The 23603-nt window shown below is 34.1% G+C and overlaps 2 protein-coding genes across 6 annotated transcripts; one reads left to right on the forward strand and one right to left on the reverse strand.

The window, feature by feature from the left end:
* The first annotated feature begins 1273 nt into the window (after window positions 1-1273).
* Window positions 1274-6269, forward strand: LOC105254228 (lipoamide acyltransferase component of branched-chain alpha-keto acid dehydrogenase complex, mitochondrial). 4 transcript variants are annotated; one of them, XM_011262763.3, is made up of 5 exons: window positions 1274-1526; window positions 2645-2769; window positions 3787-4357; window positions 4829-5224; window positions 5463-6269. In XM_011262763.3, exons 1-5 carry the CDS (start codon window positions 1476-1478, stop codon window positions 5697-5699), a joined length of 1380 nt encoding a protein of 459 aa, XP_011261065.1. In that variant the 5' UTR covers window positions 1274-1475; the 3' UTR covers window positions 5700-6269. The 4 variants fall into 4 exon arrangements, with proteins under 4 accessions (XP_011261065.1, XP_011261066.1, XP_019883991.1 ...); XM_011262764.3 differs by having other exon boundaries at window positions 1275-1738; XM_020028432.2 differs by lacking the exon at window positions 1274-1526 and adding an exon at window positions 1884-1901.
* A 3111-nt stretch (window positions 6270-9380) lies between these two features.
* On the reverse strand, window positions 9381-19102 carry LOC105254227 (protein lap1). Of its 2 annotated transcripts, none has more exons than XM_011262762.3 (10): window positions 18562-19102; window positions 17770-17940; window positions 17540-17675; window positions 17128-17417; window positions 15819-16530; window positions 15095-15285; window positions 13310-13772; window positions 12053-12873; window positions 11745-11816; window positions 9381-11645 (listed from the first exon to the last, which is right to left on the reverse strand). In XM_011262762.3, the coding sequence occupies exons 1-10, from the start codon at window positions 18616-18618 to the stop codon at window positions 11487-11489; spliced, it is 3072 nt and encodes a 1023-aa protein (XP_011261064.1). In that variant the 5' UTR covers window positions 18619-19102; the 3' UTR covers window positions 9381-11486. The 2 variants fall into 2 exon arrangements, with proteins under 2 accessions (XP_011261064.1, XP_011261062.1); XM_011262760.3 differs by having other exon boundaries at window positions 9382-11663; window positions 18562-19099.
* Window positions 19103-23603: the final 4501 nt, after the last annotated feature.

The following is a 23603-nucleotide window of genomic DNA, read 5'->3' on the forward strand; positions in this document are numbered from 1 at the left end:
CGTAGCATTTTGGAAAAAAATGTAGATATAATTTATCTCCCTCCCTTACATATAATATAAAAATAATATCATATATAGCCAGATAAATGTGACCAATCATATTGATTAATCACATATTCTCATATTGCTGTCATGTTGCCAACAATTATATTATTATCGACAATTACTGGCAATATGACAGCCGACAATTGGCTCTATCTGGGTATTATATCTCTGTGTTCTCTATCTTCTTTCTATTAAATTAAAAAATTAAAAAATTCTATATAGAATTTTGTTTCAAACGTTTGATCAATTTTGCAAGTAATTGCAAGAGAAGCGTTATTATTGTATTATCGACGATTAAATCGCTCGACTCCCGCGGCCGTTGAAGCCAAAGCGACGTACCAAAAAAAAAAAAAAATAAAAATAAAATAAAATAAAATAAAAATTAAAAAAAAAAGATATCTTTTCTATTGTAACGAGCGCGCGCGGTGCGAGAGAGAGGCGGAAAAATCGAACATGGAAAATAAAACAATTATTGAATGGCGTATCGAGAGCGTGTATCTATTTCCACCTGCTATCCATTATTTCTGGAAAAAAGATCTGAAATCCCGACATGATGATAATTCCACGAAATTCAATTTCCCGTGTCCCGCATGCAAGAACAATAAACATTCGCCGCTACTCGGTTATCGTATGATGCACAATCGGTCCGACGAATAAAATACAATTCGAGTACGTGATAAGTAATATAAAAATCGAGTATGTAAAATCAGCGAAAATGGAAAATATATAAATGAAATAAAAACTAGAAAATATAATAAAAATATAAATAATAAATGTAATAAAATAAACCAGATACAGTAATGTGTGTTAAGCGGTGAATGTGGAAAATGAACGTGGAAATTTTCGCCTCTCGACGCCTATGACGATTTCCTCTTCCATTATCTGCTACATTCTTTTTTCTCTACAAGAGAACCTCGAGCCGGTATTTGATAATCATATCTTGAGAAATAGTTTCGGTGTCGCTATCCGAGCGTTGACATATTTTACAGAGCCGCTCTCACCGAATTCTTTTAAAACAAAATATTTCGGACATAAATTATTCATATCGTTGTGCTCTCTTTAATATATACGCAAAGTGTGTTATAAACATTTCTATTTTCCGTGTCTATTCGCCTGCTGCTTTCGTCTTGTCATATTGAAGAGGATCTCGCTTAATCCAGTTGTCTCACATCAACTTTCTGTATTTATTTCCTTAATTTCACTTGCATTAATTTAAATTGCAAATATCGAGATCATACGATGCTCGAAATGCGCAAGTAGAACACACTGTGTCTACTGACTCGATGATTGCATAATTTCGTCTCGTAAATAAACATGCTTCCTCAAAGAGTATTGAGTAAATGATAACGCATATTTGATAGTCACGAGCATTGTAGTCTCGCGAGCAATCGTGCGTTTCCTCTTCAAGCGGATTGGATAGACATCAGCTGATGGCTCTCCCTTGGCGACTATTGACGGTCGCACGACTGATAAATATTCGAGTGAGTTTACGTTTGCAGGTGAAAAATTCCAAGTGATAGATTCCAGGTGAATAAGCGCGAAGTGACTCGCCAAAACTTTAAACGCACTGCCACGTGCCAACATCGAACGTCAACAAGCCGCGAGTCGGATTGAACTCTGGCACTCTGCCAACATAATCAGAGACCTAAATACAACGAGTCGATTGCATTTGGAGCCGATGGGCGATCGTGAAGTAAACAATGGAATGTGCAATCTGTTGATTGTATCACGAAAATGCAGAATGAGAATTTCGTGCTTCCATCGAACGATTACTTTTTAATGATAGTGTTTTCAATTTGAAATTAATTTTCGAGAATATACAGGGTGTCCCAGACTTAACGAATCAGCCGTTAATGGTAGATTCCTGAGATCATTTGGAAACGAAAATCTTAATAAAATGCTGAGGAAGATGTAGGTTCGGCGTTACAGAAGATTAAAGATTACCAATCGACGCGTTACGTTCTCCTGTGCTCAGGGACATAGCACATCAAAGAGCTCGTACAGTGCAATATTATCGATAGAGGGATAAAAAAAAATTAAAAAATATGACAAGTCAGTAGTTTGAATATTTTCATGAAGTCTTCCTCAACATTTTGGTCATAGAATTTTTTCCAAATGATCTGAGGAATCTGTTAACGGCTGATTCGTTAAGTCTGAGATATCTTGTATACACTTGAAAAGCAAATATGTTTTTCTCTAATTAAATTTCTCTTTCGATTGAGAAGATAATCGATTCTAAATCGTCTGTCATTAAGAGATGATGTAAAACACGATATAAGTAAAGAATACAATGAAAATGTATCGCTACAAGTAAAATACGTTCTCCTCTGTATCTTCGAATCAATCAAAAGCTGTTTGCAGCTCCAAAATCAAATCCGCGGGTTATAAATTGTTCTTTCACATTACTTTATCTTAATACTCTTCATTTGATTGCACAATCGTTGATTCAAGCTTTACACAGCTTTACCTGTTTTATAATTTTGCAAAATCCTAACGATTACGACTTTAAATGTCATATATACGTATTTTACTTATAGCGTCGCTCAATAAAATTGTTATCATTGTACTCGCCAGCGATGAAACTTCTCTGTTTGCACAGGCTGAGAGATCGCATGGTCCGATATGCCGCTTCTTGTTCACCAGCACAGTTCATTCTGGCAAAGTGGTGCCCTTTAAACTGTCAGACATCGGCGAAGGGATTCGGGATGTCACCGTGAAAGAATGGTACATTGCGATCCCGTTTCTTCCCTCTCGTACATTTATTCGGATCCAACGACGATGCACTGTGGAATTTAATATAATATGTTAGAAAAAAATCTTCTAATAATATTTTAAAAATATTTTATTTATTCTCGCTTTCTTTCTTTTAGAGAGAATTATTTATATATACAGAGTGTTTCAGATCATCCGTATCACCCATTTAAAAAGGTTTGAAATCATCATTTCTTAATTTTACATAAACCATAAATATCTTATAAAATATTCATTTTTCGATTATCTTACCTTAATACTTTTATGTACAAAATAATGAGAGGAATCAATCGAAAGATAGCAAAGAAAACATACAGTTGTTTTTAAGAAAAAATATGGAATTATTAATTGCAAGTTACATATTTTTTCTTCGAAACAACTATGTGTTTTCTTTACACCAATTGATTCTTCTCATTATTTTATACATAAAAGTATTAAGGTAAGATAATCGAAAAATGAATATTTCACAAGATATTTTATGGTTTATGTAAAATTAAGAAATGATTTCAAGTCTCATAACTCGAAAAGTATTTCATGGAAAAACAATTTATTATAATGTTTTGGAAAGCTCTCAAGGTAAGCTATAAGAATATGCAATGAAAAATAGGGGGTTCCATTTAAAAAAATGCACTTCCGGTCTCAATCGTCTATTTCCGGCCGGAACCAGAAGTTGAAAATATCACCATTCGATAGAGCGCATCCGATTTATAAAGAAAATTTTTTTACTTTTTTGAAATAACCACTTCTCTAGTTTTTAAATGGGTGGTACGCGTGATCTGAAACACCCTCTGTATGTGTGTGTGTGTGTGTGTGTGTGTGTGTGTATGTACATATATATATATATATATATATATATATATATTTTTTTTTTTTTTGTTTTTTTAAATAAAACTTCCAATTCTAATTTTTTATAATTAAATTACTCTACTATTTCGAATATATTTAATTAGAATACTAATGTGACACTTGATAGTACGCGGAATATTTCAGGTTCGTGAAACCGGGTGACCGGGTGAGCCAGTTTGACGACATCTGCGAAGTGCAGAGTGACAAGGCATCGGTGACGATCACGAGTCGCTACGATGGCCTCGTCAAGACGCTGCACTTCAACGTGAACGACGTCGCCATGGTCGGGACAGCGTTGCTGGATATCGAGGTAGAGGACGATTCAAAGGATGCCGAGAAGGATTTAGAAGGAATTAAAGAGGCCAAGAAAGATTTGGAAGAAATTAAAGAGGCCAACAAGGACCAAGCGGTTGACGGTTCCGACAAGAAGAAGGAGACAGACGAGACGGAGTCGCAGGATGATATCCTTGGGAAAATATTGGCGACCCCGGCGGTGAGGAAAATTGCCATGGAGAACAATATAAAGCTGAAGGATGTGGCAGCGACCGGCAAAGATGGTAGGGTGCTCAAGGAGGATATACTGGCTCATCTGCGGAAGATTTCCGCGACTCCGGATGTTCGGACGAAAGTTTTTCCGGGGAAGGACATGGCGGGGAAGACGGTAGAACTGAAAGGATATACTAAACACATGTGGAAAACCATGACGAGGTCTCTGGTAAGTCATCGAGGTATTAAAAATGTCTAAACTGTTTACAGATAAATTTAGATGCCATAATTTTAAATTCAATCAACATTATAATTATTACACCTGAGATAAAAGAGCATCTTGTTTCTTTTAATATTATATTAATAAAATTTTAAATTAATATTATATATTAATTTAATATTCCTTTAATATTAATATTTGTCAATTTTTAAAATTCCTAGTTATAGGAAAATTTATAATAAAATTATTTTAATCTTCTTTTTTATATTCTTTTATGTTTTATTATCAATTACAACAATGTAATTTTTTATCACCGTCTAAGATTCTAGTATATTTTAATTTCAATCTACATTTCTTAATTATTTCCTTTCATATAATTCCAATTTTGCCTATAATTTTTATTTATTTCTATAAATTAATGAACTGTCTTCAGACTTTTTATAAAAAAAGAAACTTACAATTTTCGTGAATTTCTTGCAGAGTATACCACATTTCGTCTACAGCGACGAGTGCAACGTGGACCAGGTGATACAGTGTCGAAACAAGGTGAAGAACTCGTTGAAGGACGAGGGTGTCTCTCTGAGTCTTATGCCGTTTTTCGTGAAGGCGGCCTCGCGAGCACTAGAACGTTGTCCCGAATTGAATGCCTGGTTGAACGAAGAGGACAAGACGTTGCGAATCCTGGACAGTCACAATATCGGCGTGGCCATGGATACATCGGAGGGCCTGGTGGTGCCCAACATCAAGAATGTGCAGAATCTCAGTGTTCTCGCGATCGCGCGAGAGCTCAACAGACTCCAGGAGCTCGGCAGAAAGTCGTCGATACCGCTCGACGATTTGGTTGGCACAACGTTTACGTTATCAAACATAGGCACGGTAAGTATTAAACGGAGAATTATTGCGACCCAATCGAGAGTCATTGATTTGTCATCTTCGTTGATACCAAAATTGGAATTTTAATTACACTGCAGCTTTTTTTAGCTTCGTTTAATTTACATCAATCAGTTATAATCAATAAAAATGACAAAATGATATAAAAATCATGAGAATCCTGATTCCTATCAGAAGCTAAAAGTCGAATTGCATTCTGGCAATTAATCATATTAATTTATAGATCGGTGGAACGTACACGAAACCGGTGATCCTGCCGCCGCAGATAATAATCGGAGCTTTTGGAAGGGCGCAGAAGGTGCCACGATTCGACGACGATGGAAAGGTGGTTCCGGCCCAAATAATGTCCATCAGCTGGGCAGCGGATCATCGCGTTGTCGACGGTGTCACGATGGCAAAATTCTCCAATCTGTGGAAGCATTACGTGGAGAATCCGGTGCATCTGCTGATCGGCGCATGATGAGGGATCTAGTCTCGGAGTCTCGCTTGAAAAACTCGACGACGTGTTTCTCGGATGCCGTTCTTACGTTCTTCTAATGTCATTTTACGATAAGGTGTTTAGAATAAAAATATAACTGCAAATAAAGAAAAAAGTGCTAAGCTTTTGCTAACTTTTTTGTAAAGAAATGAAATTCCTCCTAGGAATTTAGGAATAATGGTGAGGATCTTTTCGATTTTCCATGCAAATTTACTCGAGAGATCGCGAGCGTAAGAGAATCGAGGATACTTTTGTAAAAGTATCACGTCACTCGAGCACGATACTTAAGATTCGATCAGAAGAGACTTAAGGGCGTATCGTAAAACTGAAGCTTTTACGACGGGATGCGACATTGCATATGCAACGATCCGAGAAAAAGGAGGAGGAGCCACTCGGCCACTTTTTCGAATAATTAATGTTGTTACGATTTCTTGATGCAAAGTAATAACATCGTAAGATGAATCGCGTTTAAATCGCTTTGTACGTAAATATTAATTTATTTATTGCTGCACAACCAACTAGGACTTCTCGTTAAAGATCAGACATCTTTCACTAACATATTCAAAATGCATAGTAATTGTATAATAGAAGACGACGTCCGGTAGAGAACGCGAGTAATTTCTTTGTACATCGATCCGTTAAAAACTATAAATTATTCATGTGACAACCATAATTGAACGCACGCTAACGAAGTGGTTGTACCGCGATAGAAAGATATTACAAGAACGACAAATCGTCCCCCGGATAAACATTAATGAAACATTACAATAATCAACATCATCGAATTTAAAAAAAAAAAAGAAAAAAAGAAAAGAAAAATCCGGCAGGAACAAAATTCGCTTTAAAAATTCCTTTAACCACTAAGGACAAATATAAAAATGAAATGAAAGTGAAAACACCAACGTATGGCAAGTAAAAGGTACAACCACTTGATTGCTTTCGCAAAGTTTGCTTACATACGATTAGTCGCTTATCAATATATACATCCATAGGTACAACTTAGAGTTTCGTTTCATTCACACGCGCAAAATTTTAGATTCGCAATCACTCCATAACGATAGCGAGCCTTCTCGAAGCGGAAGCGAGTTGGAATCGCGCTAAGAATCAATCGGTCAACGACTTTCACCTCGATTCTAAATTGCCCGAGAAACAGAAAGCTCTAAATAAGAATGAGATGAACTCCAAGAGCTCTTTGTCCGGTCGAATTTGCGAAGAATCGAGCTCAATTGGGGCGATTCGAACGCGCTCCGATCGATAAACGCTTCGCTAGACACGTAATAGGTATCCAAAAAGGTATAGTCAGTCTGTTTAGTTTACAATAGTAGAAAAGAGTACAATATGTGTGCTCGTGGTCCATGAAAGTGGAAACTTCTCCGTCAACGAATACATATTAATCACAATCAATCTCCTCTTTTCAATCTCCTTTTTCAATCAGTCCAACCGTTTTTTCTCGAGAGTCGTGATTGAAGAAGAAAACGGAGATCAGCTTCTTCATCTAATACTTCACCGCATCTTCTCGAGATCAAATGCAGCGGCAAGATGAGAAGAACGAACGACGAGCTAAAAGAGAATCAATCTATCGAATATATTTGTGAACAAGAAGAAAAGAAGATAAAAACAAAGAAACCGCTTTTAATAAAATCCTCAGGTCGTCGCGACGATTAATAGAAGAATGAAGACGAAAAAAAATTGTCGACAGAATCAGTCGACGAAAAAATACTAACGCGTTCCTTATCGGATCTGACTAGGTATGAATAATTCTACTTTGACATTCTCTCGATACGCGAAGTTCTAACAATACCAAGGCGGCTTCCTCGATCGTAAACTTACTTAAAATCTTATACATCGTACGTAACATCGACGAAGAACGAAGATACAAGAACAGACACTAACTTAACTTAATAACAACGAGTAATTAATCTAACGCGCTGGCGCTTTCAGACCTTCCGACATTTTTCCTTCGAACAAGAGGTCCTTGATCCTCAGGATTCTCGATCGACATTTTTCGAGAACCAATATTTTAGCAATCTATATATTTTTGCAATTAACAATAACAAATAGCTCGGCATTAACTATGCAATATCACTAAATTACGAAGTTAATTGTACAAATAAAATTAAGCGAATTGGACTCACGTTTGCACAAATATTGAAATATGTAGACTCGATTTTTGCGAAGGAAAGATGCGAGACGTCTGGCGCAGACGTGGACAGCTTTTGCGTCCACGTCGACTTGAATTATAACAATGCGCACAATATATATATACATATATAAACGCAACATACATATATATGTAACCGAATAACGATTTCATTTGTGTTACCAATCTTCAGTCCTCCACGTTCCTCTTTTTCCCTCTGATATTCCCTCTATTTGCGCGTCATCCTTTTATCGCCTTCTTCTTATCGCGCAAAAATCTCCATTTATTTTATCTCGCTTGTCGATCGACAGTATCACTCGTGCGATCATTAATCGTCATGATTGTTCCTTCAACGGGGAAAAAAACAATTCGGCGAGCAATTGCCGAAATAATCGCTAAATCAGTCGCATTCCGGAAGACCTTTTCATGCGTGGTCTCGAGATAGCATATATAATCTAATAATATTAATAATATTAATAAGAAATCAAATAACATGGTACACAAGTGTGAGACGTACAAAGCTGATGCGGCTTTATCCTTAAGCACTGGCACAATGAAACTTTTCCTTAAAATTTACATATTCATTATACATGTATAAAATAATCAAAAATTTGCATATATATATTATATATATTTTATAAAATTTATAGACGTTATACAGGGTGTTTCAGACCACCCGTATCACCCATTTAAAAACTAGAGAAGTGGTTATTTCAAAAAAGTAAAAACATTTTCTTTATAAAGTATAAAAAATCGAGTGCGCTCTATCGAATGGTGATATTTTCAACTTCTGATTCGGGCCGGAAATAGGCGATTCAAACCGGAAGTGCATTTTTTTAAATGGAACTCCCTATTTTTCATTGCATATTCTTGTAGCTTACCTCGAGAGCTTTCCAAAACACTATAATAAATTATTTTTCCATGAAGTACTTTTCGAGTTGTGAGGCTCGAAATCATTTTTTAATTTTACATAAACCATAAAATATCTTGTAAAATATTCATTTTTCGATTATCTTACCTTAATACTTTTATGTAAAAATAATGAGAAAAATCAATTGGTGTAAAGAAAACATACAGTTGTTTTTAAGAAAAAATATGGAATTTGCAATTAACAATTCCATATTTTTTCTTAGAAACAACTATGTGTTTTCTTTACACCAATTGATTTTTCTCATTATTTTTACATAAAAGTATTAAGGTAAGATAATCGAAAAATGAATATTTCACAAGATATTTTATGGTTTATGTAAAATTAAGAAATGATGATTTCAAGCCTCGAAAAGTACTTCATGGAAAAATAATTTATTATAGTGTTTTGGAAAGCTCTCGAGGTAAGCTGCACGAATATGCAATGAAAAATAGGTTTCATTAAAAAAAAATGCACTTCCGGTCTGAATGGCCTATTTCCGATCGGAACCAGAAGTTGAAAATATCACCATTCGATAGAGCGCACCCGATTTATAAAGAAAATATTTTTACTTTTTTGAAATAACTACATCTCTAGTTTTTAAATGGATGGTACGAGTGGTCTGAAACACCCTGTATAATGCGTCGAATATATATTAACCTAATCATTAATATAATTTGTTTCCAATAGATATATTCTATATACTGTCTTCAATTAGTACATCTCGTATACTGATGTAAAAGCATTGAAATATAAACGAAATATCGTCTTTAATATTTAACACAGTAATTAAAGGATTGGAGATGCATCCTTCGTTAATGTTATAAAAATATGCGCCAGTGTTGAAGGATCCTAAAATGACGGTCGTTCAAAGAGTAAATTTTTGAAAGTGCAAGAGAGAGAGAAATCCGTAGTGGATAATCTGCGTCGCTACTGTTGAACGACTCTGGGGGAGACTCTGAGACACTGACACTGAAGTATAAACATTATTATCGATATAAGTACGGCACATAGAAGAATATTTTCTTTTCTCTTCTACTCAGACAAGTACGACAAGGATCCCACAGCAAAGAGAAGCGTCTCTATTACTAATAATAACCCCGAATGTTCAATTACACCAAAATCATCCGATTCGAGTAGCTGCGTTTTTTGGTTTGTCGCCTCAAAGGGAATAATAATCGAACATTCGATTGAAATGTAACATCGTGATTTTACTCTCATCTCCCCCATCTTTACAACGTCGATCAAACCATAGAATTTATAGCTTTGCCGTACGCAATAACAATTACCATAGTCTCAACAACTGATCGCTATACATTCGAATCACGTTAAAAAGGATTCGATTACAATGAAACGGAGCTCCATACGCTCCTCCAAAAGTATGTAGCCGAATCTCATCTGTAGGTTCCTCGAGGAATTCGAAGTCGATTTTCTTTCTTGGCAGAAAATTTGTAATCAATACTAGAGATATGAAAGACGTAACAGATTAATTTTACTTGGTACCTTTCGGTCGACTTTCTTTAGTTGACTTTAGCGAAGAGAAAACCAACTTCAAATCGCACAAGAAGAAGTGGGTCGGCAAAATAGCCTGTAGAACTCTCTTTAACAAACACTTTGATACGCAGGGATAATTGGGAGCTCTATTTACACCACTGGAATCTGTGGGAACCTTGTCTAACTTTCCTTCTCTTCTACAGATATAAATTTGTTTATATATATATATAATATTTGTATATGCATATATCTTTTTTCTCAATATATGTTATGTATATGGATAATAAATAGTACTTTGTTTTCTGGCACATTGTCGGCACTCTCGTCGAGGAGAGAACGCACAGATATAGATATAAATCAACTATTCTATCAACATCATCATCCGCACACGCGCGGAGCTAGAGATATTGGAAAAGACGTTATTGTTCTAGTCGAGGAGGAGCTATGATAACGGATAGATTGCTCATTTAATTTGTTCGCATAGATAGAGTGTTTGAAAAATAACATACTCTATAATATTATATTCTCACGAGGATCATCACACACACCTTTTTCGTATCCTGCGTTGATCGCGAAACAATCAACGGCAGTATCTCAGCTCGTTTACAATCTTATTCGACACAAATATATATATATATTTATGTTTGTATACAGAATGCCCCATTTTGATCGATGCACACAAATATTGAAATATTATTGAAAAATGTTTCACATTCCCAGGAAAGATTGGAGAATTTCAATTGATTATTATTGATAATCTCGAATAAACTCAAATCTTGTTTGGTACTCATTTAATGTTTTTTTTTTTTTTTAACTAATCTTCAAAGAGGTATGATGAAGATCGAAAAGATGAAGATGATTTTTACTTAGCGAAATAAAAAAATTAGATATAAAGAAATCATGTTTTTACCACATGTTGTAATCTCTTCCCTTCAAAATCCTTAAGTTTCACTTGAAACATTTTTCAATAGTACAAATAATCCCAATAATTGCAAATGGATCAATAATATGTCAGGCGCTCTATATATCTCTCTCATTTTTTCGCGAACGTGACGCGTTCATCACGCGATTCATGGATTTTTATTAAAGAATATATTTAAATATATGTATATATATGTTAGAGCTATATAAAATGTACTCAGTCTGAAGTATGTAAAGCGATCGTACGTCATCTAAAAGAATTAGAAAAAGTTTTCCCCTTTGTGTTTTTTCTTCGAATAACTTACAATCATTGGTGGCGACTTATCATCATAGAAACAACAGCACCGGTGGCACGCAGAACGGCAACGGCATTATTGTGATCAGATTTGGTGAAATCAATACCGTCTACTTCCAGGATCTTGTCTCCCGGTCGAAGAGTACCCTGAGCTGGCCCATCCGGATTCACCTTCGTCACGATTATTCCCTTCAAAAGGGATATATATCAGTTTAATGCGAGAATAAAACTCGACATTGAAATTAATACGTATATTATTCTTCTACTCACGGTCTCTGCACCCGCTACCCCGCCAGCTATGCTGAAACCGAGACCTGGATTCTTCTTTATTTGAACAGGCAGCTATGGACAAATTTAAAAAAATTATTTAAAATTTAAAAGCATTTAAAATTATTATTATATTTTTTAAATTGTAGAAAAAAATTGCTGAGAAAAATTATTTGTAATAAAGAGAAAACTAATTCATTAATTAATATTTAATTAATGAATTTAGTAAATTAATGAATATTTAATTTGTAAAATATATTTTATATATTTAATTATTAAATAACTTATTTAAAAATTAATAAAATATATACCACATTTGCGTTTCTGTGAGGACCGAACATCCATTTGAACTTTGGCTTTTTCTCCGAGGCAGACATTTCGCTCAACGCAGGACTCGCGTGTTCCTTGAAGCTCTCGACGTTGCTCGTGTCGCCCTGAGATTTACTACCCGTATTGAGATTCGGCGTGTTTCGACCCGAGCTTGTTTCGTTCTTAGCGACAGCAAGAGCGATGCTGGATTCGTCGGCGACGCTTCTGCTCGTTTGAATGGGAGTGACGACGTTTGCTTGACCGACATTCGGCGCCTCGACTAAATTGACGTTGTCGCATAAATTGTTGTTCGTGACGTTCCCATTCTGCAGCTTCCTCGATCGATCGAGCGCCTTCGCCGGCGCCGATAACGGGCTACGATATTTCTTTCCCGTTACCGGCGACGTAGGGATGCCGGAGTAAGCCACGTTTAACGTTCTGCTCGCGTCGTATTCCTCCGGAACCTTGATCGAGATGGCGTCGTTACTCGAGTTTTCCACGTGCTTTGTTTTGAGAATGGGAATTTTGCTCGGTTTGAAGGCCCGATCGTTCTGCTCAGAATCGCCGCTGGCATCCAGATTCGGCGTGCAAGTTTCATCCGCCGTCACTCGGTCGAGAGGATCCATCCGTCCGTTATTCACCGACGCGTTTGAATTAGCGATATTCGTCGAATCACCTGGTACTATGTATTCTTCGACCTTTACCAAGTCCGGATTCGTATCAAGGTTCTTCTGTTTCGATACGTCTGGAAACACCTCGGCCGAGTTTAACGACGAGTTGAAAGGTAACGAGAGTGGAACTAATTGCGGGTCCGCTTCGATCGCTGGAAAGATAAAGATTCGTGTCCAAGATCTATTTTTTTCCAGAGTTTTAAACTTTTACAATTCGCTGCAATTCGAGAGAAAACAAATAGAAAAACGGAAAAATATTATTATATATTATTTATTAAATAAAATTTATTATTAATTAAAGAGCCTTAATAATGATATATAATAATATTATTATAATATATTATTAATAAAATATTATTAATATATTCCAAGGAATATATTAATAATATATTATTAATAATATTTTATATATATATGTATATATATATATATATATATATATATATATATATAATTTATTAACAATATTATATATAATATTATATAATATACATTATTAATAATATATTATTAATAATAATATTATATTATAATATTATATTATTATACATTATTACTAAGACTCTTTAATTCCCGACGATAACGTACGATTGTTGAATTGCTGGAAAAGAGCGGCCTTCTTGGAAAACGCTGCCGCGATGTGATATGGCGGCGGAGCTGGAGGAACGTCGCACGATTTCGGCACAACGTTTATCCGTGCTGTCTGCTTGCCGTCAGTCGCATCGACTGCCGCCTTGTAGGGTTCAATAAATTTGTCAGACTCTACTATCTTAGCCGTATTCGCCTTGGAATACTCGTCCGGTTTCCACGTGGAGTTGACGTAGTCGGATACCGTTGGCGTTTTCGCGATATACTCTGATGTGGGATTGCGAATGTACTTGGCCTCCCGGATATCCGGGCTCTTTTCCTTCGCCAACACGGTCTTGTTCGCCTCGTCGGACGATTCCTCGGAGACCGAGTGTTCTGCCGTTCCCGGTTCAACCGGTCTGTTGCTTTTACTGTAGCTTTTTGCCGTGTTACGATCGATAGAGATTATAGACGAAGGCGTGTTCTAGAAAAAAAGTGATCAGTATTGACAGCGACTAGATTAAACACACAATTCTTATCCTATTCAACGACTATTTGGATTGTTTTACTTTTTAAATCTATTGTCATATAATTATTATACATGGGGAGATATTGGGAGAGTGAAGAAGAAAGGAGATGCAGAATATGCGGAGAGAACGAAGAGGATTGGATACACATATTGAAGGAGTGCGAAGCGACAAGGGAAGAGATAGGAATCAAAGATTTAATGGAAGGAAATGGAGGAGGTTACGAGAAGATGAAGAGAATCAATGAAAGAAGAGAGGTGAGAAGAGGGACGAAAGAGGAAGAAGAAAATAAAATTAGTACACACGCACAAACACATAAACACATACACACACAGACAAACACATTAACAGTAAACAAAGAACAAATGTAAAGTACTGGAGGTGCCTCCTAAGCCGAAAGGCAAGGAGTACAATAAATAAATAATAAATATAATTATTATACAGGGTGTTTCAAACCACCCGTACCACCCATTTAAAAACTAGAGAAGTGGTTATTTCAAAAAAGTAAAAACATTTTCTTTATAAATCGGGTGCGCTCTATCGAATGGTGATATTTTCAACTTCTGTTTCCGACCGGAAATAGGCGATTCAGACCGGAAGTGCATTTTTTTAAATGGAACCGCCTATTTTTCATTGTATATTCTTGTAGCTTACCTCGAGAGCTTTTCAAAACACTATAATAAATTGTTTTTCCATGAAGTACTTTTCGAGTTATGAGGCTTGAAATCATTTCTTAATTTTACATAAACCATAAAATATCTTGTAAAATATTCATTTTTCGATTATCTTACCTTAATACTTTTATGTACAAAATAATGAGAGAAATCAATTGGTGTAAAGAAAACATACAGTTGTTTTTAAGAAAAAATATAGAATTGTTAATTGCAAATTAAAGCCTCATAACTCGAAAAGTACTTCATGGAAAAATAATTTATTATAGTGTTTTGGAAAGCTCTCGAGGTAAGCTACAAGAATATACAATGAAAAATAGGGGGTTCCATTTAAAACAATGCGGTCTGAATCGCCTATTTCCGGCCGGAACCAGAAGTTGAAAATATCACCATTCGATAGAGCGCACCCGATTTATAAAGAAAACGTTTTTACTGTTTTGAAATAACTACTTCTCTAGTTTTTAAATGGGTGGTACGGGTGATCTGAAACACCCTGTATATATTATACTATGTTACTAAAATTGTTTATAGTTAAACGATTTTAAAGTGTTTATTGTGAACAAATATTGTCTTGCTATCGTGAAACGACAAATAAATGACAGACTTACTCTTTGATCGTGAATGGACTGATGATGCAGATTACGAGCGTGCCTAGCAAGGTTGCGTAGCTCCTTGGGATAAGGGGTTGGTGCTCGATGAAGTTGTCTGGGGACTTCGGAATCTACCTCAGCAGCGAAACATATTCTCTTGCCGGTTCCGATGATTGAACTCGAAATCGGTCCTGTGGTCTGCGCCATTTCTATGGATCCGATTATTATAAATATAATATCCGAAAATTATAAATATATGATTAAACACACGATTAATAATGAAAAATTATTTGCTGGATATTCTTCATATTCGAAGATATTTCTTGATATTTTATATCAATTGGTATATATATATATCTCTCTCTCTCTCTCTCACCATTTCATTCCTCGTCTTCGTGTTCTTCTTCCACTAGTAGCGTGCACATAAATATTGCATCTTATCGTTACATGAATATAATGTCAAACGAAGCGTGCAATAGTGTAAACAAAGACAAGCAACTGCATCAATTTTGATATTTAATTTAATATAATGTAATAATTTAATTTAAATAATTATACACATGTATAAAAAACAAAGTCAATTATTTTTTATAAGTTATTGAAAAGAAATTTGAATGAATTTTTTTTAATAAGTACAAAATATGTGAGAATTTATACTAATTATAAATAAAAATATTAAACCAAACTATTTTTTTCACTCGTTCCAATATCCTTCATAGAAAAGAACAGATAGAAAACTCACGTTCCAGATCCTGCCGTGGTTTCTGGGGCAGCATGAAACAGCTCAGCACCATCATGTCCTCTTCACAGTTGAACTCTTGTTGCAGCGGCACTAACGGTTGACTCTGATTGTCGCTCAGCCACAACGCCTTCAGGTTGCTCAAATTGAGCATGGAGACCGGTAGAAACTTGATGCAGTTGTTGACAAGATTAAGCACCCGCAACGAGGACAAGTGGCCGAGCTCAGGCGGCACGCGAGTCAGATTGTTCGACCGCAGGGAGAGTAGGGACAACGCCGTGCAGCTGCCAATCTCGGCCGGCAACGCCCGCAGATAATTATTGTCCGCGTTGAGACAGTGCAGCTTGCGCAACAAGCCTATCGAAGATGGCAAGTACTCGAGAAAGTTCTTAGTGATTATAAGCTCCTCTAAGCTCGACATCTGGCCGATGTCGTTCGGCAGTGCGTTCAATTGATTGTCGTCGATCTTGAGGGTGACGATCGTGCGCAGGTAACACAGGGTGTCGGGCAGCTCGTACATCTCGTTCGAGGACAGATTCATGATCCCGATGTCGCGCCAGCCGCGTATCTCCAACGGGAGCGCGTGTATCGCATTCATCGTGCAGTCGAAGTGGTTCAAGCGATAGAGCTGCTCGACGTTCGCCGGGACACGCCTGATATCATTGCCATCGATCCACAATTCTGTGAGATTGATGAGATCCCCAACGACTTCAGGCTGTTACAAATAATACATACATTACTATCGCACCCTTATATACCCTCATATTTATACCCTCATATGCTTCTATGAAAGATGCAACATCAATTGGAATATTTTATAACAACAAAATAGAATTAATATAATTCCGTTTCTTAAATTTTTTTCTGCTAAAGTTTATTTTTGCTAATAATATATTTATCAATAAAACATCTTCATTAACTCTCTCTCTATTCTGTACAAATATTTAACTAAAATAAAATTTTATGATTTAAAACAACTATAATAATAAAGAAAAAAATAATACTGCATAATTTTACCCTGATACTTTATTCAGATAATTTAATTTTTATATAAATGAGGTATTCCAAATCTAAATTGGAAGAGAAAGAATTGATGACAGAATTATAAATTTCAAGTAGACTTCACTTTAATAGAATTTTAATATTGAATTTAGTTATAAAGACTTAATTTTTAATTTAATATTAAAAATAATAAAGCTTTAATAAATGTTTTTTTGCAAAATATTCTGCAATTTTTAAATATCTTACAAATAACATAAAAAAGCAAACAAGCAGAATTTTAGTTTACTAAGAAAATTATTCATAATCTTACCAACTCTGTGAAGTCATTGTTGCCGATATCGAGCCTCTGCAAGTTGACGAGACGGCTCATACTCTTAGGCAACGTCATCATATTATTCTCCCGCAGCTCGAGCGTCCTCAAGGCTGACAGTCGTCCAAAGTTAGCCGGTAAGTATTCTATATACGCGTCATTTATGTAAAGCTCGCGCAAACCAACGATATGCGTTATAGCGTCCGGAAAACGATCGAAGGGATTGACACTGATATCTATGGAGCGAAGACTCTTGCATTCTTTGATACTGTCTGGCAAGTCCTTTATACCTACGACAAAAATATTCGTGTAACAAAAATAACAAACCTAAAGAAATACAGATTAGACAAGTGTTTTTATAAAACCGAGAGTTTTGAAACATAACATAATGGTTCAATGAAAAAGTACTGACTGTTTTTACTGAGATCTAAGTGTTCCAGGTTGATTAACGACGCTATGGCGGGTGGTAACGTAGCAATCTCATTATCGCTAAGCGAGAGCACTCTCAACTCGTGGCACTGGAACAACGGCCTGGGAAGATCTTTTATCTGAAATAGAATCACCAGAAGGAGATATTAGGTATCGTCTGTCGTAATTAAACATACTCTATCTCTTTAATGAAGAATACCATTGAATACTCACTCTATTAGCGTCGAGATACAACTTTTCCAATGTTCTTTCGTAAATGAACACATCGGGTGGTACATCATAGAGATTACAGTGATTCAGTTGCAGCTCGCAAATATCCTCTTCCTGCGTTCTCAGACAAGCGGCGCACTGCCACCAAGCGCTACCCATTTCATGTGCGTACAGCTACATGGAAGACAATTGCATTAAGTATATTCTCATATTTTCATCCCGATTATTACTATCCAAAATAAAGAAGAGATGTACACAAATTTTTATATATTTAATATAATATTTATATATATTTAATTTATATTATTTATATATTATTTATATATTTAATTTATATTAAAATATTTAATATATTTAATATAATAATTTTATATATTTAATAACATTTTCTATATTAATGTCAAACTTTTATCTTTGCTTTCCATGAACGTCAGGAGCATCCGACACAAATTTTTATATATTTAGTATAATATTTATATATTTAATTTATATTATTTATATATTATTTAAATATTTAATTTATATTAATATATTTAATATATTTAACATAATAATTAATATAATAATTTTATACATTTAATATATGTTAATTTTATACATTTAGTATAATATTTTATACATTTAATATAATAATTAATATAATAATTTTACATATTTCATAACATTTTCTATATTAATGTCAAACTTTAATCTTCGCTTTTCATGAACATCAGGAACATCCAATGTCCCCAACCACGTAGCCTCATCAAAAAGCATACCTGTCAGACCTGTCAAGAGATACTTGGGGTGATCTACCTGTGTGGTGCTCTGAGGAACGATCTGACAATCCAAAGGCTCGACGCCGACGATCATCCGCGGGGACGAGGTGCCGCCGAGGGTCGCCCTGTCACCGCGTCCTGCCGTCGAGGCGACACAACGTAACGGCCGGGGATCGGCATCGCCGGCGATGGAGACGTCGTAGGGTGCTCGCGGTCGACCTGGTGAGGCTGAGGGAAGAAACGTCAAGAGGTGTCGCTCTTATTACGGCTCACGCTGATCAGTCGCGACGCCGGCGCTGCTCTTCCCATGCGCATATCTCACTCCCTCGTCATCGCGCGTCGTCGCCGCGGACAGCCCGGGGAAGCGAGAGACCCGATGCACGCGACTCCCTCCACCCTGCCTTCCTCTGCCGCCCTCGGGAGACCCCGCGTCCGCGAAATGGGACAAAGAACGCGTAACAAGCCCTCGTGAATCCTCTCCTCAACTGCCAGTGTTTTATCGGACGGGTTCTCTCTCTGTCGCGCATGCGCCTCGAATGGCGATGGCAGCGAAGTTAAATCGGAGAGAGGACTAAGAGATGTCATGACGTGCTTTTAAGTGAGACTCCCTCTATGAACATTGAAAACGTGGACATGAACTACGGAGCCAATGTTCATGAATGTTCTCAGAGGGTATAATGTGCACTTCAGGTTTCGTTCCGTGCTATGTGCACGAAATGCAGGTGGCACCAGAGTATAACAAGACACTTATGTATATAAATTGATAGTAAATAAATTATTCAATCATGAAAGATACTGTAATCTTCCAATGTAATGTTCAATGATGAAATAAATATTTTTCTATAATCATTGCCATATTTATATATTTTTATTTACAAAACACAAAATGCCTGCTGTGGAATAAAAACATTTTTAATCGTATTTATATAAATCTTAATTAGCAGTAAACTGATTAATTAGCAGTAAATTAATCTTTGACATTTATTAATCATTTTTTTATTAATCATATTTATTAATCATTTTTAATTATTTAAAAATTTAATTATTAATACATGCCCCAGGTAGAACATGAAACTCATAATGACATCATTATGACGTTATTATGATTTTATTTATTACTTAAAAGTTACTTAAGCAAAAATGATTAAAAAATAAGTTAAAGATGACAAAAAGAATTATAAATTTTTAAGTTCAATAATCGCATTATATAATTTTAAAAAGATTATGTTGCTTAAATATAATTAAAATATACATGCATAATTAAATAAACAAGTAATTGCGTAATATCCCCCATAGCAAAAAAGTCACAGTGATATCATAATGATATTGTTCTGTGACAATTAAATGCCACAATGAAATCACAACAAAGTCATGGTGACATGCAAATATCCCCTTTGTCACAAGTGATATCACTATGACATCATTGTAATATTAAATAAAATGTTATTGTGAGATAATTTACACACATACACACACACACATACAACAAAATGATCTTATATATATATATATATATATATATATATATATATATATATATATGTTTTTTAAAATAAATTTAATTTATTCCATAATTTACATTTTTGGTTTTTTAAATATACATACATATGTATATATATATATATATATATATATATATATATGGTTTTTTAAATATACATATGTATGTATATTTAAAAAATCAAAAATGTAGATCATGGAATAAATTAAATTTATTTTAAAAAACGTATATATATATATATATATATATATATACATATATAAATATATATGTATATGTATAAATATTACACTTAAGTGTGAGTCCAAGAAGCAGATTTCAGATATTCACTATAAGTCAGCCGCTCTTCGGGCGATCAGGATGAGATTTAAACGGTAATGCCGCGAAATGGTGTAGAATTTTATGCAAAAAGAACGAAATCGCTATCGCGTCCGGAAGTCGAGATATAAATTGGCCGTTTTTCGTATGCGCGCGAACGATCGAAATCGTGCACGACACCGCGCATGTTGCCTGCCTCTCTCGCGCGATATTCACTGTAACGCGGCGAGTAAAATGGCAAGCCAAATGCAATCGTTCGATTAATTGATTAAATACTTATATGTATCGAACGAAAAGATAAATCGGAATGCAATCGTTCGATTAATTAATTAAATACTTATATATATCGAATAAAAAAGCGAGTCGGAATGCAATCAGTCGAATAGTGAATTAAATACTTATATATACCAAACGAAAAGATGAATATTTTCTTTATGAATATTTCTTTATGAATATTTTCTTTATCTTAATTACTATTATGTAATCATTATACGTATACTTTCGATAATTTTTCGTGTAATTTACATAAGAATTTGCAATCGTAAATACAATTTCATATAATATAATTATAGTTATAATTGAATGGTATTTTACAAATAAAATATCAATGTTAGATTATAATTAAAATACAATTACAACTATTTATAATTTACAATTTACAATTTATAAATTTATGATGCTATCAATATCAAATAATAATATTCGATTTATTCAAATATTTAAATAACATTGATATAATAATTTGATATTGATAGCATTAACATTTGGATTTAATATTATATTTGATTTAATACACATATATTTTTAATGTTTATAATAAGGTTTATAAATGAAATATAACATGTTATGTTATGTTATTTCTTAAACGTTAATAATTATGCAATTTCTTTAATTTTTCTGAAGATAATTTTAATCATTTTCATTTTTAAAACATTTTTATTTTTAAAACATGTTATATTTATTTTTACAATGTTTTTAAAAATAAATTTAATTAAAATAATTTTAATTAGGATTATTGGAATATTAAAAGAAAGAATGAATCTTACTTAATAGCCTAAACAGCCTTAAGCTAAATAGCCCTAACAATCCTACTATTACAAAATTCTAATGATCTTAAGAGTCCTATCAACCCTAATATCAATAGAGGAATTCTAATGATTTTACTTAATAGCCTTAACAACCCTACTTCCTGATTAACTAAAATTATTCGAGATTTGAGGAACCTATCTCTAATCACCTCACCTAATCATGTATATATATTTTAGTCACGTACCCTAACCACGTGCCCTAACCGCATGCCCTAATCGCGTTCCCTAACTGCGTGCGTTAACCATATTCTTCAGGCCAGTTGAATCTACCTTTCGTTAATCCTGGCCACTTTCTTTCTCGATCTCTAATCAGAGATTGAAGCAGGAGATGATTACTCCTTCTTTTGCCGGATAATTACCGGCAAAAGAGCGTGAAATATTTACGCTCACTTAGTAACGATCGTTCGATTTCACGATCGCTCGTTAAATATTGAATATAACTTTATTTTAACTAAAATAAAGCCAAATTACTACAAATTTCTATAAATTATATTTTATAATAAAATATATAATAAATGTGTGTATATTTATCATATTACAAATTATTTAATTAATTAATCATTTGGCTTTATATTAAGTTAAAGTAAAGTTTAAAAACAATATCTACAAACAAATTCTACGATGGATGAGCTATGAGCAATTAGAAAATAAGTGCATATTATAAGAATAAATTAGCATCAAAAATTGATAAAATTAATAATTGTTAATGGGTGTCCTTTATTTAATAAATTAGATAAAATCTTTACAAAAAAATCTTTTCTTGATCTCTTCTTTTTTTAATTAATATTTCAATATATTTTCACAATAGATGTAAAGCATAAGTTCGAAAGAACTTATTAAAATTATTTAATTTAATTAATTTAATTAAATTATTTAATTTAATTAATTTAATTAAATTATTTAATTTAATTTATTTAATTTAATCCATCCTAGCTCATCCATTTTAAGGCAACGGATTTATCTACAATCTACAATCTACATCTACATCTGCAATCTCAACACAGAGAAAAATATAATATTCTACTGCCAAGAAAGACGATTATTTAGTTTATTTTTCTTCTTTTAAGTAATAGTTTTCTTCAACAAAGAATATATTCTTGATAATAGTCTTAAAATATACTCATCACAAGTGTTAGAAAATCTCATTATCATGTACTCAAAGAAGAATTAATTTTCTCTTCAAGAATATTGTAAAGCTGTATCAAAGAAAAATCAAACTTATTTTACGTCAACTCTTGTACAGGTAAATAAGCAAATCAAATTTTTGTTTTAATTTAATATTCTTGATTAAAATACTGCACTTATTAAAATTCAGAATATATTCAATTAAATTTAATGCTTGTGGTAAACTTATGATGTATTTGCGGATATACAAACTTATAATATACTTAAAATAAATAATATTTACTTGAATACAATATACATTTTTCTCTGTGTACGAATCCGTTACCTTAAAATAAAATAACATTTTTTTCACTCACCGGCACTGATGCGCAACAGCGGAGTTGTTATCGAAGCTAGTTGTCTGTAACATACAAATATAAAATTCATTTATAATAATGCTCACAAAATGCAATTAATGTTTAAAAAAATGTTTATCGCGCGGAATTTTATATCCGATGTGTAAAATAATAAGCAGATAAACATGTATGGAAAAATTTTATAAATTTTCGAAACTGTTTTTTAAATAGAAAATTTTATATGACTTTCATAAAAATCTTTCTCTTTCATTTAAATAATAAGATCAAATTATTATTTGTTTATAACAAGTTAACGATTTATAACAATTAATATATAAATAATAATATTCACCATCAGGTTGTTCCGCCGGTGCAGGATGCCTCTCCTAGGCCTCCTCCTCCTCTCATGTTGTTGATGCGCGATACTTTTAACGACACTCCCGCACTCGCGAGCGATATTTTTATATCGCTATTTTCGTTATTTTACGCGCGATACTGAACGGCACTCCCGCACTATTTCGATGCGATTAAAAATTTTATATTTGATCACGCGATGTATATACTTAATATGTATATACCTTTAACGGCACTCCCTAATATGTATATACCTAACGCGACGCGTTGACGAAGCGCTTACCGTCCGCGGCACGTTGACGGCACCAACGACGCGAAAGGGTACTTAGCTTCCCATTCAAGCACCTTAAGATTTATC

This window comes from Camponotus floridanus, unplaced genomic scaffold, assembly GCF_003227725.1.
Source record: "Camponotus floridanus strain SB8 unplaced genomic scaffold, Cflo_v7.5 scaffold35, whole genome shotgun sequence".
Classification (NCBI taxonomy): domain Eukaryota; kingdom Metazoa; phylum Arthropoda; class Insecta; order Hymenoptera; family Formicidae; genus Camponotus; species Camponotus floridanus.